Genomic DNA, 18,145 nt, shown 5'->3' with positions numbered 1-18,145 from the left:
GATTTGCCCCTATTTTATCTTTGATAAATTTTATAGTTTTGGGTTTGACATATAAGTCTTTGATCTAGCTTGAGTTTGTTTTTGTGTATGGGGTGAAGTATGGGTCTTATTTCATTTTTCTGCAGGTGGATATCCAGTTTTGCCAGCACCGTTTGTTAAAGAGGCTGTCTTTCCAATTTAATGGGCTTTGGACCTTTGTCAAAGATCAGTTGTCCATAGATGGATGGGTCTATATCTGGACTTTTGATTCTGTTCCATTGGTCTATCTGTCTATCATTGTACCAATACCATGCTGTTTAGACTACTGTGACTGTATAGTACTTCTTAAGATCTGGGAGTGTAAGACCTCCCACTTTGTTCTTCTTCAGAAGTGTTCTGCTTATCCAAGGTCTCTTTCCTTTCTGTAAGAAATTAGTAATTGGTTTTACCATGTCCCTAAAAAATTTTGTTGGAATCTGGATCAGGATTGCATTAAATGCGTAGATTGCTTTAGGTAGTATTGAAATTTTCACAATATTCAGTCTACCTATCCATGAACAACGTAAGTTTTTTCATTTATGTAGTGCCCTTATTGTCTCTTATAGCAGTGTTTTATAGTTTTCTTTGTATAGGTCTTTTGTGTCTCTGGTGAGGTTTATTCCTAGATATTTTATCTTTTTAGTAGCTATTGTAAATGGTATTGTTTCCCTTATTTCTTTATCAGAGGACTCTTTGTTGGTGTAGAGGAGTCCAACTGATTTTTTTTTTGGGTTGTTTGTTTGGTGGGGGGGGGGGGGGTGTTTTTTTTTTTGCATGTAGCTGTCCAGTTGTCCCAACTCCATTTGTTGGAAGACTATCCTTCCTCCATTGACTGTCTTGCTCCTTTGACAAAGATCAGTTGACTACATTTGTGTGGGTCTATTTCTGGCCTCCCTGTTTCACTGATCAATTGTCTATTCCTTTGCTAATACCATGTAGTCTTCTTTAAAAAATAATATTTTATTGTTTTTCAGTGAAAGCTTACACAGCAAATTAGGTTTCCATTTGACAATTTCTACACAAGTTGTTCAATGACATCAGTTATATTTGTCACAATGTGTCAACATTTTCATTAATTGTGTTCTGCTTGTTCCAAATACTACCTTGATTACTATAGCTTTATAATAAATCAGGTAGAGCCAGTCCTCTGACTTTGTTCTTCTTAATATAGTGTTGGTTATTCTGGGTCTTTTGGTTTTCTATATAAACTTTAGAATTGTTATTGTTGTTGTTGTTATGTGCTGTCGAGTCATACCGACTCATAGTGACCCCTCCTGGGGTTTCCTAGGCCTTATCACTACGGAAGTAGATTGCCCACCCTTCCTTCGAGGAGTGGCTGGTGGGTTTGAACTGCCAGCCTTCTGGTTAGCAGTCAAGTGCCTTAGGCACTACACTACCAGAGCTCCCTAAATTAGCTTATCAATATCCACAAAACAATTGGCAAGGATTTTGATTGACTCTATAGATTAAATTGGGAAGAACTGATATCTTAACAATATTGAGTCTTCCAACTCATGAATATGGAATATCTCTTCATTTATTAAGATCTTTGATTTCTTCTCTTTGGTTTTACACTTTTTGTCATGTAGATCCTGTACATATTTTGTTAGATTTATGCCTAAATGTTTTATCTTGGGGAGTTCTAATATAAATTCAGTTGTACTTTTAATTTTAAATTTCAATTGTTCATTGCTGGTATACTGGAAAACAATTGACTTTTGCATATTAATCTTATTTCCTATAATCTTATTATAATTAAATTACTTCTTGGTTCCAGGAGATTTTTTGTTTTGTTTTTTGGATGATTCTTTGAAGACTTTTAATGTTCAAATTTTCTGATAACGTGGTTTCAGATCACAATTTAGAGACTAGTTGTTCAATCTTACATTTCAAGTATTTATGAGTGAAATAACATGACATCTGGGACTTGCTTTAAGGCACTCTTTTTAAAAAAATGGTGGTAGGAGAGATGGCAAAACTAAAATTAAGGAAGCTGGGTGATGGATAGGAGCTCTGGCAGCATAGTGCCTAGGGCATGTGACTGCTAACCAGAAGGCTGGCAGTTCAAACCCACCAGCCATTCCTTGGAAGGAAGGTTGGGCAGTCTACTTCGTAGTGATACTGCCTCGGAAACTCAAGGAGGGGTTGCTATGAGTTGGATACAACTCTATGGCAGTGGGTTTGGTTTTGTTTGGGTGATGGGTAGGTATGTGGGGTTTCATTATACTATTTTCTTGATGTTTGCATAAATTTGAACATTTCTAAAATAGAAAAAATATATATATATCTGCGGTGTAGTAAATTACTTAGTGTGGCTTTTCTACCCATAAGTCTTTGTAAACTCTAAGGTGGGAATTGCTATTAGCTACGGAGGAGATCCTGATTTTAAAGTCGCCCACCTGGGTTATTTCTGTTGGGCGTGGCACAATACAATGTTCTGGGAAGTTCCCACTCTCTCTCACGTGCTTAGAGTTCTGATGCTATGATTGGCTAGTTTGACCACCCTGCCGGGCTCAAAAGGAGGCCTCCTAGAGGCAGAACTCTCTCTGACTGCTGGTGGAGGAAGACGTGCTGCCGAAAGAGACACGCACCCCTGAAAGAGACACGTGCTGCTGGGAAAGAGCCGCAAGAGACACGCATCGCTGAGTGAGACACCGAGGGACCGGCACTGCTGAGAAAGAGACTGTGAGAGACTCTTGGCTGAGGGACGGTGGGCTGGGAGAGAGACTGAGCGTTCTTCCTGGACTTGAGTTGTAGCTTGGTGCTTCCCTAATAAACCTTGTAATCTGTGAGTTCTGTGTGGCCACTGCAGCGAATTATCGAACCCAGGAGAGAGGTGGTGGGTGCCTTGGGAAGAACGGTTGGTGAAAGGGCTGGAGGGAGGCAGCATGTCTGGCCTTGCAGTAATAGGCCTTGGGTTACTGCTGGTAATCCTGCCTTCCCCTTGTAGGGTTAGAGGAGGTCAGAACATGTGGCCTCCTTGTCGTTTTTGCAATATCTTAAGTATAAATATATTATTTGAGATTACTGAAGATGTTTCTTTTGGTCTCAAAGGAAAAAAAAAATTTTCTCTCCAACATTTATCTTCATTTTCCTAAAAAAGTACTTGATATATTTTGGAAGAGTAAGTGGTGGAATAGATGGATAGAAGGATGGATCCATGTATTTCATCTTTTCTCCTCATCCATTTAAACCTTTAAGCTGGTGCCAGGAGCAGAATGGGACTCAGCATCATGAAGACCATGCAGATGGTAAGCCTATGCCACAGCCATCGCAGCACCTTATGTGTCTGCTGATTTGACGACAGTGCAAATTTGCATTTTGGTATTATTCTCCATTCAGGAATTGTGGTCAATGAATCAATTTACTACTTCTCGTAAACCTGCCATGAAGTAGATGCTTTTCCCATTTCATAGAAGGAATAAACAAGCCCTTGGACTTGACCAAAGATATAAGGGAATTTAGAGGTTATAAAACTCCACGTTCTACCTAATGTCAGAATCCAACTATCCATTTCATTGATTCAGGTATTTTTCTAGGCACTGGAGATACACAGCAAAAAAAAAAAAAAAGGCAAAGTTCTTGTCCTTACATTCCAGAGGGGGAGACAGATATAGCTGATGATGACAGGTGCTGGGGCTGGAGGGCCAAGGAAAGATGACAGTACCAGAAGGATGGGGTGTAGGGTATTCAGGGAAGGTCGCAGTGATTAAGGTGACAGGGGAGCAAAGACCTGAAGGAGGTAAGGAAGTAAGCCAGGAGGAGATCTACGGAAAGAGACTTGGTGGGGGACTAGCAATGATAAAGACCCTGAGGTGGTAGCAAGGAGGCCAGCAGGGCTGCAACCAAGTTAGAGAAGTGGGAGATGAAGTCAAGAAAGGTAACAAGGAAGCAGAACATAATGGGTTTTGTAGGCCACTGTAAGAACCTTGGCTTTTACTCTGAGATGGGAAGTGCAGGTTTTAGTAAGATTACTACAGATCCTGTGTTTAGAGTAGACTTTGGGGAGGCAAGGCAGAAGTGAGGAGACTAGTTAGGATGATACTGCAATAATCAATGTATGGGAGCAGTGAAGGTAGAAAGAAGTTGTTAGATTCTAAAAATGTTTTGAAGGGAGTGTTGACAGGATTTGCTGATGGATCACATATGGGAAATGAGAGGGAAAGAATAAGTCTAGGGTGACTCCACTGTTTTTGAATAACTGAGAAGACTGTAGGAGGAGTGGATTTGGGGAGGGGTGGATGTAGCTTGGAATCTGGTTTGGGACATGCTGAGGTTGGAGTGGAAATGTCAAATATGCAGCTGGCTCTGCATGAAGCGGTAGCTCTGGTGGCATAGTGCCCAAGACATTGGACTGCTAATTAGAAGGCTGGTGGGTTTGAACCAGTTCAACCCGCCACTCCTCAGAAGGAAGACTGGGCAATCTACTTCTGTAGTGATACCATCTTGGAAACCCAAGGAGGGGTTGCTATGAGTCAGATACAACTCAATGGCAGCAGAGTTTGTTTTTTTTTGGTTTGGTAAATGAAACTGGAGTTTAGGGAAGTTAGTTCCAGAGGCTGGAGACATCAGTTTGAGATTCACCAGCATGTAGGTGACAATTAAAGCCTTGATACTGGATGAGGTCACCTAAGAAAGGCACAAGGAGTGGGGCATGCTAACATTTGGAGACTGGGAAGATAAGAAAAAAAATAAGAGACTGAGGAGTATGAGAGGAGGAAAACCAAGATACAGAGGGTTCTGGAAATCAAAGGAAGAGAATATTTCAAGGACAGCATGACCAACTACATTAAATGTGCTGATAGGTCAAGTAAGGTGAAAGCTGAGAACTGACCACTGGCCTCAGCAATGTGGAATTACTGGGGTGCCTGCATGCAGGATTCAAGGTTGGGAAGAAGAAAAAGAAAACAGCACAGAAAACTCTTTCAAGGAGTTTTGCAGTAAATGGGGGATGAGGAATGAGACAGTAGCTAGAAGGGAATATACAGTCAAGAGAAGTGGTTTTGTTGTTTGATCAAACAACAGAAGTTACTGGCTGTGTGTATGATAGGAATGATCCAGGAGAGGGAGACAAACAGAAGGCAACGTCATCAGCAGAGAGTGAAACCACTGGAGAGGGAAGAAGTGTGAGGAGAAAAAGAGGAGTGAAGCACTGCTGAGAGGAGTAAGCAGACCAGGGAAGGGTAGGAAGACGACCAGGCTGAGGTGGGCGGGTAAACATTTAAGCACAAGCTGTCACTTTGGTTTAGTTTGTTTTCTACTTACACTCAGCTCCACAAGTTCAACCATGGAGTGGATAGAAAGTTGGATTAGACCAGGATTTGAGTTTTTCTAGGCAAGTGTGATTAAGGCTGATAAAAGCAAGGGATTGGATGATGTTACAAGGGAGTGATTATAAAGACGGATCACAAAATTTAAGCTGGTTAAGGAGGGAAGCGAGGACATGAGGAAGATAAGGGACAGGAAAAGGAGTTAGGATCAATAGATTATAGGTGATGTAAGAATTGTTGGACTCAGACTAGGAGGGAGGCTGGAAAGACAGGAAACAGTAGTGAGAGTGTGAGAAGCTTGACATTATGATTCTAGATGGAATGAGACTTGGAGATGATAAGGTCTATGGCAGGGGTTCTTAACCATTTTTGAATCATGAATTTTTCAGCAGCCTACTGACCCCTGGATCCCTTCCTGGAATATTCTAAAATGCATAAAATAAAATAACAGTATTAGAGACAAATTGTATTTTATATATTATAAATGTATAAAATAGTTATCAAAATATGTTTCTAAAATTTGTGACAGAGGAATACATGTACTTCTTTATAACACATTAAGTAACAAGATCCCGTGGTGAGTCTAACAGCTACCATGATTTTGAAGAAATGATGAGCCTAAACAATATTTCATGATGTCTGCAGTAATTGTAACGTGAGCTGCAAATACCTAGTGCTATTGGTAACAATTACTAACATTTCTACTGGTAACAAAGTTATACAACTGACCGATATTGTTGCAGTCTATTGCCAATGCTCCTAATTGAAGTAAATGCAAACTTGCAGTTAGAGGTTAGCGAAAATAATATGCAATCCCTAGCCACCATCCAAGTTCAGGAGACCCTGATTGTAGGGTATGAACATGACAGTGAGTGGCTAAGGGAGGGTGGAGGGTAAAGGCACTGGAAGATCAGAGGCAAAGGTGAAGAAATGGAAGTGAAGAAACAGGAGAAATCATGTAGGTGGATATTGCAGTTTGCAAGAATTCTGAAACAATCCTAGAGAAAACAGCAGTGCACTGGGACCTAAAATCTCAGCCTCTGCATGAACCAATCCCCAATGCAAGAGGCAGCTTCTCCTACTTCTGAGAACTTGTAATTATAGGAAAATTCTTTATTCTGAGTTGAACTCTACCTCCCTAATACGTTCCATATTGCTACTAGCTCAGTCTTGTAGAACTCTTCATGATTAGACTAATCTCTGGCTTAGGGTAGTTCTTAAAGCAACTGAAGACAGTCCCAAGCATTCTCTTTTTCCAGGCAGAATATCATCAGGTCTCGCAAACACTCCCAGTATGTGACGGTTTCCAGAACTTTCACTGTCTTGTTCTTCTGTGCAGGATGTACTCTGCTTTGCTGATTTCCTTGGGGTAACAAGGTCAGTGGCACTACCTTCTGACTTCCCCTCTGCTGTTCAAACCACTATGGTAATTAATAAGGAGGCTGTGGGCATAATACTGTCATTGAGCAACAAACACCTTTATACAAGTTAGGCAAAGATCTGTCCTTCCCAATCTGCAGCCTTCTATCAGCCCCACTAAGTGATTAATGTTATGGCAATGGAATTGCTGACAAGAAAGAACATTACAGTGTTAACGTTCCCGACACATGGCAGAAAAGACTACGAATTAGTGCATTAGAAGAAGTACTTACAAGAATATCGGTATTTTCAAAATAATTCCTCCAGTATGGTCTAATTTTCCTCTGTCCACCAATATCCCATACATTCAGTTTAAAACCTTGTGATTGTACACTTTTGATATTAAAACCCTAAAACAGAAAGAGGCAAAAACATCAAGTTTTATTATGCTTTGAGATCCTAATTCTGACAAAGTTACATTTAAAAACTGTTATTTATTAATTCTGAGTCATGTGGCTATATATGACATTGGTAATACTGACAATGGCTTGCTGTGCCAGGGCAGAGGGAAAACACATCTACATGCATATCAGTTCATTCAGGCTGCTGAGTCAGTGCCAATGTCACAGCTACAGCCACACTCTGTGTGATGAGTGCACCCGTGTAAGTTGCTTACAAGGACTGGGTGTAAGAACAGGTCTGATAATCAACACAGTCCACACTCCCTGATGAGGCCTCGGGCTGGAAAAATTTAACAGGATGTTGCCTGTAACTAATGAAATAACAGAAGCTGAATCTGAAGACTCCACAGAACAGAACAAATCCTGAGTTTGAAAGAGGCAAAAACTACAAACAGGGAGGACTGGATTCTTCAAAAGCAGCTAGAAAGAAATGTCTTCCTATGAATTAACTGGGAAAAGGGTGGAGCTGGACTTAGGACGCTATGGAGGAGACGCTGGTTTTGTATCCACAGTAATCAATTCAACGGGGAAGGAGGGGCCTGCTGGGACAGCATTTCATGCTCTGAGGCGGAGCCCTCACCTATAGACAGTGATGGAGACAGACAAGAGGGCGTTCAGAACTCTTCCTTAATGGCATGTCTGATGAACATGAACACAGTTACTCTAGGCGGAACCCTGGGGGGCAAGTAAGTCAGGGGCAGGCAGAATTGTGAGCTGGGAGTTAGTGTGGAGAGAAACAAATGAACAAGACCTCCGGGTTTGGAGAACCCACTTCACGATCAAGAATTAAAAACAAAAACAAAAAAACCTCTTTAAAGAATGATACAGTAAAATCAGGATTTGAACAATCCAATCATCAGCTTGCAACAATCAAAAAAAATTTCATTCACAATAACTGGTATTAAATGGGTCTGGGGTTGTGTCCATAAACATATGCCTCATCTGGCAGCTTGCCAACACTACTGTGTAGCACAGAAGGACAAGGCATAATGCAATGGCACAGGAACACTGCCACCCAATTTCCACTGAGGAGAAACACTCACGAGAGAATAAGACACTAGCGAATAAGAAGGAGCGCTGGTAGCGTAGTACCTAAGGCACTTGACTGCTAACCAGAAGGCTGGCAGTTCAAATCCACCAGCCACTCCTTGGAAGGAAGGTTGGGCAATCTACTTCCTTAGTGATACTGTCTTGGAAACCCAAGGAGGGGTCTCTATGAGCCAGGTCCGACTCAACAGCATATAACAACAACAATAGAGAATAAGAAGGGATGATGATGACTACCCCATCTCTAAAATACCTATAAACAGATAAGTTAGAAGTTTAAGAACTCTAAAGGGAAATGGATTAAGCTTATTGCAAAAGGCTACTTCATTTTCACTCACTGACAAAACCACTTTGTGTATTTAAAAATGTTATACTCATTGTGATATTAAACATCAAACCCAGTAAAATAAAATCCTTTCTGGAATGAGACAGGGAATAAATAAGAGTAAATCCTAGAATTCGGTCACATGTATCAGCTGCCTTAAAATTCTATAAGGCCTCAGACCCAACAAATCTTCTAGGAAATTTTTTCTAAGGAAACAATAATGAATGGGTAAAAACATCTGAGATGTGTATTGCATCAGTGACTAAATGTACAACAATGTAGAAAGATGTTCATGAAACAGTAAGTCAAAAAGATGATACAAAGCCATTTTTACTTTTTATTTTAAATATATCCATCATATATATGTGTTGAAAAAAAGACTCAATGGATATATTCCCATACGTTAATGACACTTTCTAAATTTATTACTAAATTAATAACTAATTATTCATTATTCTAAATTAATGGACATTAATTACTTTTTGTAATATAAAACAGAAACACATAAAAGTTTGTTTTAAAATAAATTTGGAACCTTGACGTAATGTGATAACAAGGTCAACTATGACATATTCAACAAAGCCTGATGGTGAAAGTTAGAATTAGAACCTGGGGTTTGTAACTCTGGATTCATTTCTATGTTTGCCGTGAGGAAGGCCTCTGTCCGCTCTCCAGAGACACAGCCTACTGCTAATAGTGCAATGAAGTAGCTTTTCTTTCTCTGGCAGAAATTCTGACACACTAATATGCATTTTCAGGCCTTCCAGGCTAGACTACTATAATTTGCTCCTCCTTGGCTATATGTTAAATTTGTTCAGAAGCTATAACATTGCTCATTGGGTAGTAGTTGAAATGAATTTTCTACAAAGAGTTGCAAACCTAAGACTCACAGGCCATGAAGCACACACACTGGCAGCAGCCATTCAAACTCAACATCAAGGTCTTATCACAGGAAGGTGACAGAAATGCTCAATAACCATGGTTTTGCTAAAACCTCTGCAACAGATACTTCAAAGCTATTAACAGGGCAGTCTTTAGTTAAGAAACCCAGGGGCCCAGCTAAAGGTCAAGCTTTCTTAGGATTTCTAAAGGGAATGAGGCCTAAAGAAGCATACTACAATTCTTCTAGTCAAGACTTGTCTTTAAACTTCTAAACTGTGAGCACCACCTTGAGCAGCCTTAGGAAAGTGGAAGGTCGATGATGCTTGATTTAAAAAGATAGGTAACTGTTTTTTAAAAATTGGTACATATTTGTATTTACTAAGCCTGGAAAGTACACACTAAGTTACTGACAGTGGCTCTTCTCAGAGCGCTCATTAGTTTTTTCATTTAAACATGCTCTATATTCTATGTGTATTAATTTCATAATCAAGGAAGATAAAGCTAGATCTGAGAGAATCAACTGCCTTGATATGTTTTTGAAATTTTAGATTCTATAGACTTTTATTTTTCTAAACTAAAGCTCAGAAGTAGACAAAATTATATCACCCATGTTGCCTTTCACGATTGTCACCTTCCTTGTGTCACACAAGCACGCGGGACCACGGCCATGTTCACCTGTGTAGGTGTGATGTGGCTGATGTCTTCAGATGCCAGCTGCTTCAGAAGAGTAGTCTTCCCAGCATTATCCAAGCCCAGGAGGAGGATTCTCACCTCCTGGTCTGGTGCACTTTTCAGTTTGCGCAGAATTGAGAGTAAGCCCTTGAACAACCATAAAGAAAGAGATTACTTTTGGGGCACTGATTTGACATTACTGGGTATCTGAATGTCTCCTCCTCCTTTGAAAAGAAAACGTTTTTGTTATGGATAGCTTATAGTATTATTACTTTCCACTCTAATTTATTCCATTTGTTCTATTTGCTTCCTCTTTTCAAGTTCTGGCAGAAGCCTAGTTCAGCAGCTTAATAAATAACACAGCTTATTTCTGCCTCTCCTATTAAACCAGCTTAACAGTCACCCCAAATCTCCTGGGAGTATGAACTGCTATCCTACCTATATTCCCACAGCTCATTGTACATATTTGAGAGTGCTCATCCTATCAGGCCTACAGGCAGCTGTTCTGTGTATTTTTCTCTTTCACTAGAATAAAGTTTCTTGCTGGTAAGGACTATAGTTCTCTATCTTCTTGCATCTTAATTCAATAAACACTACATAATAGCTGTTGATTAAACAGAACTATCCAGCCAAGTTAACATACAATGGCTTTTTTGTTTGTTTGTTTTTTTCCCAATCGTGATTTGGGCAAAAGTTTAGAGAGCACATTCATTTTCCATACAGCAGTTCATACACATTTTGTCTCATGACATTGACTGCTGCAATTCCCCACACTGTAACAGCTCTCTGCCCACTTCCTCCCTGTAGTTACCTCTTCCCTGTGTCCTTCCCTCCCATGCACTCCGGCCCCCTGGTGTCTCCCTGTGCAAACACTGCCCTTCCATTCTCACAGGATTGATTGCTCCAAAGAGTTAACAAGATTTTAAGGTGTGACAAAAAAAAAAACACAAAAAGGTACAACTTTGTAGCTGGGATCTCTGTTGAAGACTATCTCCTTCGCTTCGTGTTTAAGACTTTGTTCAAACCACCCGACCGTCACCTAACTTTTCACAAGACTCTTACAGCAAGAATAGGTGCAAGATACAAATTACCTATGTTTTTCAGATGAAGAGTCTGACACAAAAGACTTTTTGAAAAAGTCACTCATGAAGCCAAAAACATCAAAATATAACAAGAGTATTTCTGACTTGCAATCTAATATTTTCTGTGTATTGTTTTTACTTATTATTTTTTAATGGAGAGACTAAAATCATGTTGCTTTTTAGCTAAGAACATAATTTTTACATGCCAGCTATTTGTTCTGTCCTAAAGCTGACAATCTAGATCTAATGAGGCAAGCATGGTTACGACAACAATCAAAGACTTCCAGGGTTGAAAGGGCATATAATCTAATCTCCCAGCTTGAGCTGAAATTCCTTGAAGAGGAGTCTTAGAAGTATATAAAGTGGTCATGTTTGTTATCAGCATTGTACCAGGCAATAATGCAAACTAGTTTATTCACTAAGATCAAATAATACTTCTGTGAAGTAATTCTCAACAATTGGGCCTTTGGACAATGATATGCAAATATGCCTAATTATTAAGCATTTCTTTCTGCCTCAGAAACTGTTTCACCAGTTTTAGTACTGTAATTGCACTGTCTTGTTAAGGACCATATTAACCTCTCTATGCCTTAATTTTTTCAAACAATAAATTGGAAGGTTTAGCCTAAGGAAGAAAGAAATTCTAAGCCAAAAGATTTGAGGAAGAGAGACTGAACAGATTTGAAACAAAAACAGAACAGTTTTCACTTTTGTTTTTCTGGCATCTGGCCTTGACTACCTCGACACCATTCCTTCTTGAGCCATAGTTAGAGGTGGCTTTTAGTGGCTATATTGCAATCCGTCGTATTTATAGGGTCACCATGAGTCATGAGCAACTCGACAGCCATGGGTTACCTTTCAAACAGGTAAAATTCACATTCTGAGATCCCTGCAGGACTAATGATATAAAAAGTCTCAGAACAGGGAAATCACATTATCTTACTCATCCTGAGGTCCTAATTACATGGGAAAAGAAAGAGTCTTATTACCTGTTACAGTCAATTCTGAAATGACTGAAACTTAATCACATTAGTCGACAGTACAGGGCAAAGGCATTCTCACGTATTAACTATGAGTGTAGAAATTGTGAAGGAAAATCTGTTTTCTGACCAATATTTTCCAAATTCAAAATGAATGTTTTTAGCTTTCCCTCAGAATCATCTCCTTCTTAAAAAACAAAAACAAAAAACAAAACAAAACAAAAAAAAAACTGAATAAAAACATATCCTGCAGGCTGAGGCCTCTTACACATTCATTATATCTGAAATGGAGTAATTCAGAGAAAAAGCACAGATAAAAAAGAAACCATTCTGACTATAGTTAAATGCTATAAACTTAATGACACAGAAAACAGTACTTCTCCACTTCTAATGAGTAATTTTCCTTGTTAGGAAAGTAACTTCAAAAGCAAGTAACTTCACAAGCTTCATCTTCAAGTGAAATGACAGAGAAATGGAAAGTTTAGCTAATATTTTCTTCCAGGAAAACGATAAAGACATCTGAAGCATGGTCTAGAGAAGACTAATGCACAGACAACACACATCATATTAACCCAGAGACTGAGGACAGTGATCACAGGATTATCAGGGTGCGCTAAATAGGGAAGAGGTATTTATAGATTATCTGAGCATTCTGCCTGAAAGGTAAAAGTAAGCTGATTTAAGAGGCTGGAGGACAGGGAGCAGAGTAAATCTATTTCATGCTTTTATTCATATATGCCCATACTTTATTTTAAATGTCAAATGAAAGAAAACAAACATTACTAGTTAAATTTATTATGGGGCCAAGTTTTGCAGTACAATCACAAGAAAATTATTTTCAAAGTGTATTTTTGACCAAAGCATCCATTCATTCAATTTTCATTAAGCACCCATACTATGACCCCAAGTACAACTGTGAGGGAAATAAGACATCATCTCCAGGGATTCTGCATCCTCAGAATTTATACATCTCTGACATTAAATGAAGGCAATTTAAGAAATAAGAACGTCAGTTAATTGTATCCTGTGTCGTGGTCCTGTGTTGTACACAAGTTATCTGCCCCCTGGTGGACAGAACTGGTATGAGTCAGCCACAAAACAAACACACTTTCCTATCAGCACATCAGGAATGGATGTGCTACTGACTACATGTATCTGCCTCAAAATCAATTGAAACTCAACCACAGGCAGAGGCCTGGTGCACTAACCTAAAACGATACAAAGTAGTGCATTCAAAAAGACTTGGGAGGGCAAGGGAAGAAAATGTGGTGGATATGGAAAATACAGGTGGCTGTCATGAGTAGCTAACATTTAAATATTAAAATTACTAGGCCAGGTTGCTATGAGTCAGAATCAACTTGATGGCAGTGGGTTTGGTTTTTGGCTTGGTACTTTAAATAAAAACCAACCAACCCACCGCCATCAAGAAAAAAAAAATTACTAGGTCTGTTGTCAAGTAACTTTATGTAGCTAGCTTAAATGCAATTGACTTTAATTTATTTTGACCTCTTTAAACTATTTAAAAAAAAAAAAAAAAAGGTGCTGCCCAGAGAGACCTTATTCTTCTCCACGAACTCCTTTGATTTTGAAAGGCAATCCCACACCCAAACTTTGTCTTTCTCACCACTACTATACTGAATAAATATAGAGAACGTTTTCTCAGGAACAGATATGGACATCTTCTCAGAAAGACTGGTTTCCACTTCACCAGAGTCCTGATGAAAAGGATGCTATGGGTTTTAGTTTCACACTTGTATTTTAACTACCCTATATGTTTAACTCTGAGGTGTGATGGATCACTTTTGTATGGCCTTTCTCACCATGGTCTTATGACTCCTACAGAATGACTGGGTGGTACTATGCAAATAAGGTACTTGTGGCCCACCAAGTGGATTGAACGGCCTGCAAATAAGGGGCAAGGAACCCATGTTGGAGTGGGACTATGCAAATACAGTATATGGAACCCTAAAGAGGGGATTGGTCAGTTTTGCCCTCTTCTAGGCTTAAGTGAGCTAATTCCAGAGCACAGGGTGGAACTCATTATCACCATGAAGGAGAGACAAGACTGGAGTGTGTCCTTTGGACCTGGGGTCCCTATGCTGAGAACCTCCTAGACCCAGGAGACAGAGAGAAAGAGAACTACTACATGGAAGACAGTGAGAGACGATGACAAGAAGCAGCAGCGGAGAAATGGTGGCAGCAGAACCAGGAGGTGGGCAGGAGACAGTGCAGGGGACTTCTGGGCCCATGGAGTGAGTGACAAGGCTGAGCACCTTGAGGAGGATGCTGACAGAGAGGTACCTTGGCAACTGGCTGAACTAGGCTAACTGACCTACTGGAGCTAAGAGTTGTAACACTTGCCCAAGAAGGCCTGAACAGGGCCCAGCAGCAGAAGGTGAAAAGAAGATGTGTGGTTAAGAAGTGTATTCTGAGCTGTTCTTGTTACTTCTAAGTTGATCCTGGTCCTGAGTTGTATCCTCTTACTTCCCTAATAAATCTCATGTTATCGAGTATGGTCTGTGAGTGCTGTGCTGCAAACAAATGACCACTCAGCAGAGAAGCAGAGAGTGCCATGGGCAGGATGGTTGTTGCCAGACAGGTAAAAAGGCTGGAGAGTAGAGGCAAGTCTGACCTCCATCTCATAGGAATCATCAGCCTTGAGCTGTTGGTCTTGATCCTCCTTCCCTCTCATGAAGCTGTTGTTGTTGTTGTCATGTGCCGTCGAGTAGGTCCCGACTAATAGCGACCCCTCCTTGGGTTTCCGAGGCAGTATCACTACGGAAGTAGATTGCCCCATCTTCCTTCCGAGGAGTGGCTGGTGGCTAGAGGAGGTCAAATGTTACTGCCACAACATTTTTACAAACCCTGAGCGTGGATTCTTGTAGAAAATGGGAATAATACTTGTATTTCAAGAAAAAAAATGTTTTGCAAGAATTAAACGAGATAATATATGTAACACATGGCACATAGTTAAGTACTCAAAACAGTATTTTTCACTGACCATTTTCTGGCCAGGAAACAGAAATACTGTTGAACCATCTTCAAATATTTGATTACTAGCTCTATGTTCATATAGGTGAAAGTCCAGTATAAATAGTTAGTGAATGATTCATATTTTAAATAAACAGTGATTAGTTATGTACTAAAATTACTGTCATCTTAGTATTTCACCATGCTAATCCTAAATGTTCAGGGAAACCAATTATGAGTTTTTTGTTTTTTTTTTAATAGTAACTCAAGTTAAAGTATTACTCATAGCTTAAGATTAGGGGAAAAAAAAACAAACCAAAAACACCAGTACAAAGAGCCTGGAACCCATTCTTTAGTTGTACTATTAACCACAAGAGCTCTGGTAGCATAGTGCCTAAGGCACTTGACTGCTAACCAGAAGTCTGGCGGTTCAAACCCACCAGCCACTCCTCGAAAGGAAGATGGGGCAATCTACTTCCGTAGCCATACTACTTCAGAAACCCAAGGAGGGGTTGCTATGAGTTGGGTCTGACTTGATGGCAAATACAACAACAACAACATTAACCACAGTGGTCATAGGATATCAGATGTGACACATTTAATCAAACCACTGACCATTTAAATTTGGTGTTCCACTTCCAGTTCTAAGAACAGCTCACACTTTTGGAGACAGGAAAAAAAAAATATATATGTTTAGGAAACAAGATAAAGAATCTAGAATATTTTGTCCTAATTTCTTACTGTTCATTTTAGGAAAAATGAAAGTAAATTAAAAATCTGTCTTGATCACTGAATACCACAGTTACATGCCATAGTATTGGATACGCTGTCAATGGTTGGATACACTGTCAATTGGTTGGACAGAGTGTCTATTTGCTGGAGACAATGTCAATTTGCACCTGGAAACACAAGTAGTGCTAAATTTATTGTGGCCTGTAATTATAAATTAAACAATCATAAAATTACACAGTCTACTTAATTGACAAACTAGGAGAAGTTGGCCAATGCTCATGTGTTTCTCATCTATGACGACAAACTTCATTCTCTGTTGGTTTGCATGCCTTTGTCCTTTCAATTCCAGTTATTTTCTGTGTAAATATTTATGTGTATATTCTTGTGTTGAGAAAAATGTAGCCTTTTAATGGACAGCTCGTATATAAACGATTCATATAAAGAAAACACTTGTAAAATCTGTTTAACCTGCGGTTAATAAAACTGCAGTGTAACAACTGTGAAAAGTGATTGGCAGCTTTGGATCAAATAATTTAACAATCTGACAATGTACAATCAAGTAGAATTAAAAAAATAAAAATATTCTTTCTCACTGGATAATCAGAACAAAGATACATTTGGTAGTTTGTTTCTCCTCCCGCACACCTAACTTTTTCTTCTTAAATCGATAGAAATGGATAAGTATTTTAAAAAGTCAAAAAAAGAAATTAGGGGTGGGAGATAGGGAAGTAACTATAAGTTTGAGTACTGGCTCTTCGCAGTTGGCAAACCAACCAATCTACTTCCAATCAAAATCATTTTTTCTACTGAAGAGCTCTAAAGCTATTCATTCCATTTTAAACCCCTTCAAGAAACTGCAGAGGAATCAAGAAGGCTAACTGCTATCGAGTTGATTCTGACTCACAGCAACGCTGTAGGACAGAGTAGAACTGCTCCATAGGGTTTCCAAGAAGGAGATTGCCACATCTTTCTCCCACATCAAGAAGGCACAGAGTGTCCAATCTGTCACACATCATAATTCACACTCTGGGAGAGCTGAGCTAACAGTGAAAAGACTTGCCCCAAATTGATGTCACTCCCAATTTTAATTTCCCAGTTAGTTTGCAGACCTCAAACTGGGATTAAACCTTTAGTCTTGGTATGGTATTATGCAAAAGGTCACAAGTTCCAACAGAAACACTAGAGACTGGGTGGGTAATTTGCTTACACCAATGTGGACTAAGTACTGAACAGGAAACCAGTCATCACCAACCAGATTTTGCAGCCTCAGCAAATAAATAACTCGAGATTGCAGAAGCACGCCCGCCACGCAGACGCCAAGGCAGTTTAAGATTCACCAGGCATCCTTTTCAAGCAGCACCTTTGTGCTCTGGGACCTCCACACCCCAAGGGCCCGCGTCTCCAGGGGCAGAGGCGAGCTACGGCTAACCCCTCCCTAGGGGCTGCCAGGGCGACCTCAAAGAGAGCAGCGTCGGCCCTTTTCCCGGCTTCGGGCTCGGCCCGGGCAGACCCCACTTTCCTGCGGTGCGGGTAGGCGGATTCCTCCGGAAGATCTAAGCCTTCGTGCGGAGGCTGTTCTCCGCGCTCCTCGGATCCGCCTTCAGCCCTGTCCCCAGAGCAATGATGGAGCCCCAGCTTCGTACGGGGCCAGCCACGCACCCTGTCAGCCCCTTCCCAGAGCTTCGAACCCGTTGCAAGCCCCGCCTTCCTCCCTAGGCCCAGACCTCCCTCCAGGACCCATCCTCGGGGCTCCCCGCCATCCCCAGAAACCGATCCGGAACCGAGCAGCGGACTGCGCATCGTCCCTTTCCCTCCTTAGCTCATAGCGCAGTGAGTGCCCTGCCCTGGGTCTGGGGACGGGAGAGTGACCCGCCAGCTCCGGAGGGGCCCGGGCCCCCACACTCACCATCCTCCCGCCGAGTCCCTCCTCCTCCTCCTCCTCCTCCTCCTCCTCCTCCTGCCTCCCGGTTACCAGGGGCAACTGCTTCGGCGCCGCCCCCGACGTCCCTCGCACGCACAGCGAAGGAGGAAAGCAGTGGTACAGAGGCGGGTCCAGCTCCGCTTTCCCCGAAATGCGCAAGCGCGCCAAAGGCCCGCCCATTGCGCAGGCGTGCTGCTCGAGCGACTCGAGGCTGCAGCTGGTTTGCTGGAACTTGGAGAATGGTGTAAACCCTTCACGCCGCTGGCTGGGTTGCCGAGCCTGTGATTGGTCACTAAGGGGCCTGGGGGGCGGATCGAGTGGGCGGTTCCCAGGGCGAGCCGCTAGTGCCAGACCGTGCTTCCAAAGCATGTTGTATTTGGTGGTAGTTGTTTCAGTGCACGACTTCTGGGACCAGGTAAGGGCTTT

At 41.0% G+C, this 18,145-nt stretch overlaps 1 protein-coding gene across 1 annotated transcript in view; it reads right to left on the bottom strand.

The window, feature by feature from the left end:
- ARL3 (ADP ribosylation factor like GTPase 3) overlaps positions 1–17,899 on the bottom strand; it is a 40,071-nt gene extending 22,172 nt beyond the window's left edge. Inside the window, exons 1-3 of the mRNA XM_007939891.2 lie at positions 17,705–17,899; positions 10,038–10,181; positions 6,941–7,057 (exon numbers count right to left, since the gene is read on the bottom strand). Of these exons, the coding sequence (XP_007938082.2) occupies positions 6,941–7,057; positions 10,038–10,181; positions 17,705–17,899 (456 nt within the window). The remainder of the gene's footprint in view (positions 1–6,940; positions 7,058–10,037; positions 10,182–17,704) is intronic.
- Positions 17,900–18,145: the final 246 nt, after the last annotated feature.

This window comes from Orycteropus afer, unplaced genomic scaffold, assembly GCF_000298275.1.
Source record: "Orycteropus afer afer isolate SDZICR_OR568_19922 unplaced genomic scaffold, OryAfe1.0 scaffold00064, whole genome shotgun sequence".
Taxonomy (NCBI): Eukaryota; Metazoa; Chordata; class Mammalia; order Tubulidentata; family Orycteropodidae; genus Orycteropus; species Orycteropus afer.
Note: the sequence above shows the minus strand (reverse complement) of the source record. Positions and strands in the feature narration are given on the sequence as shown.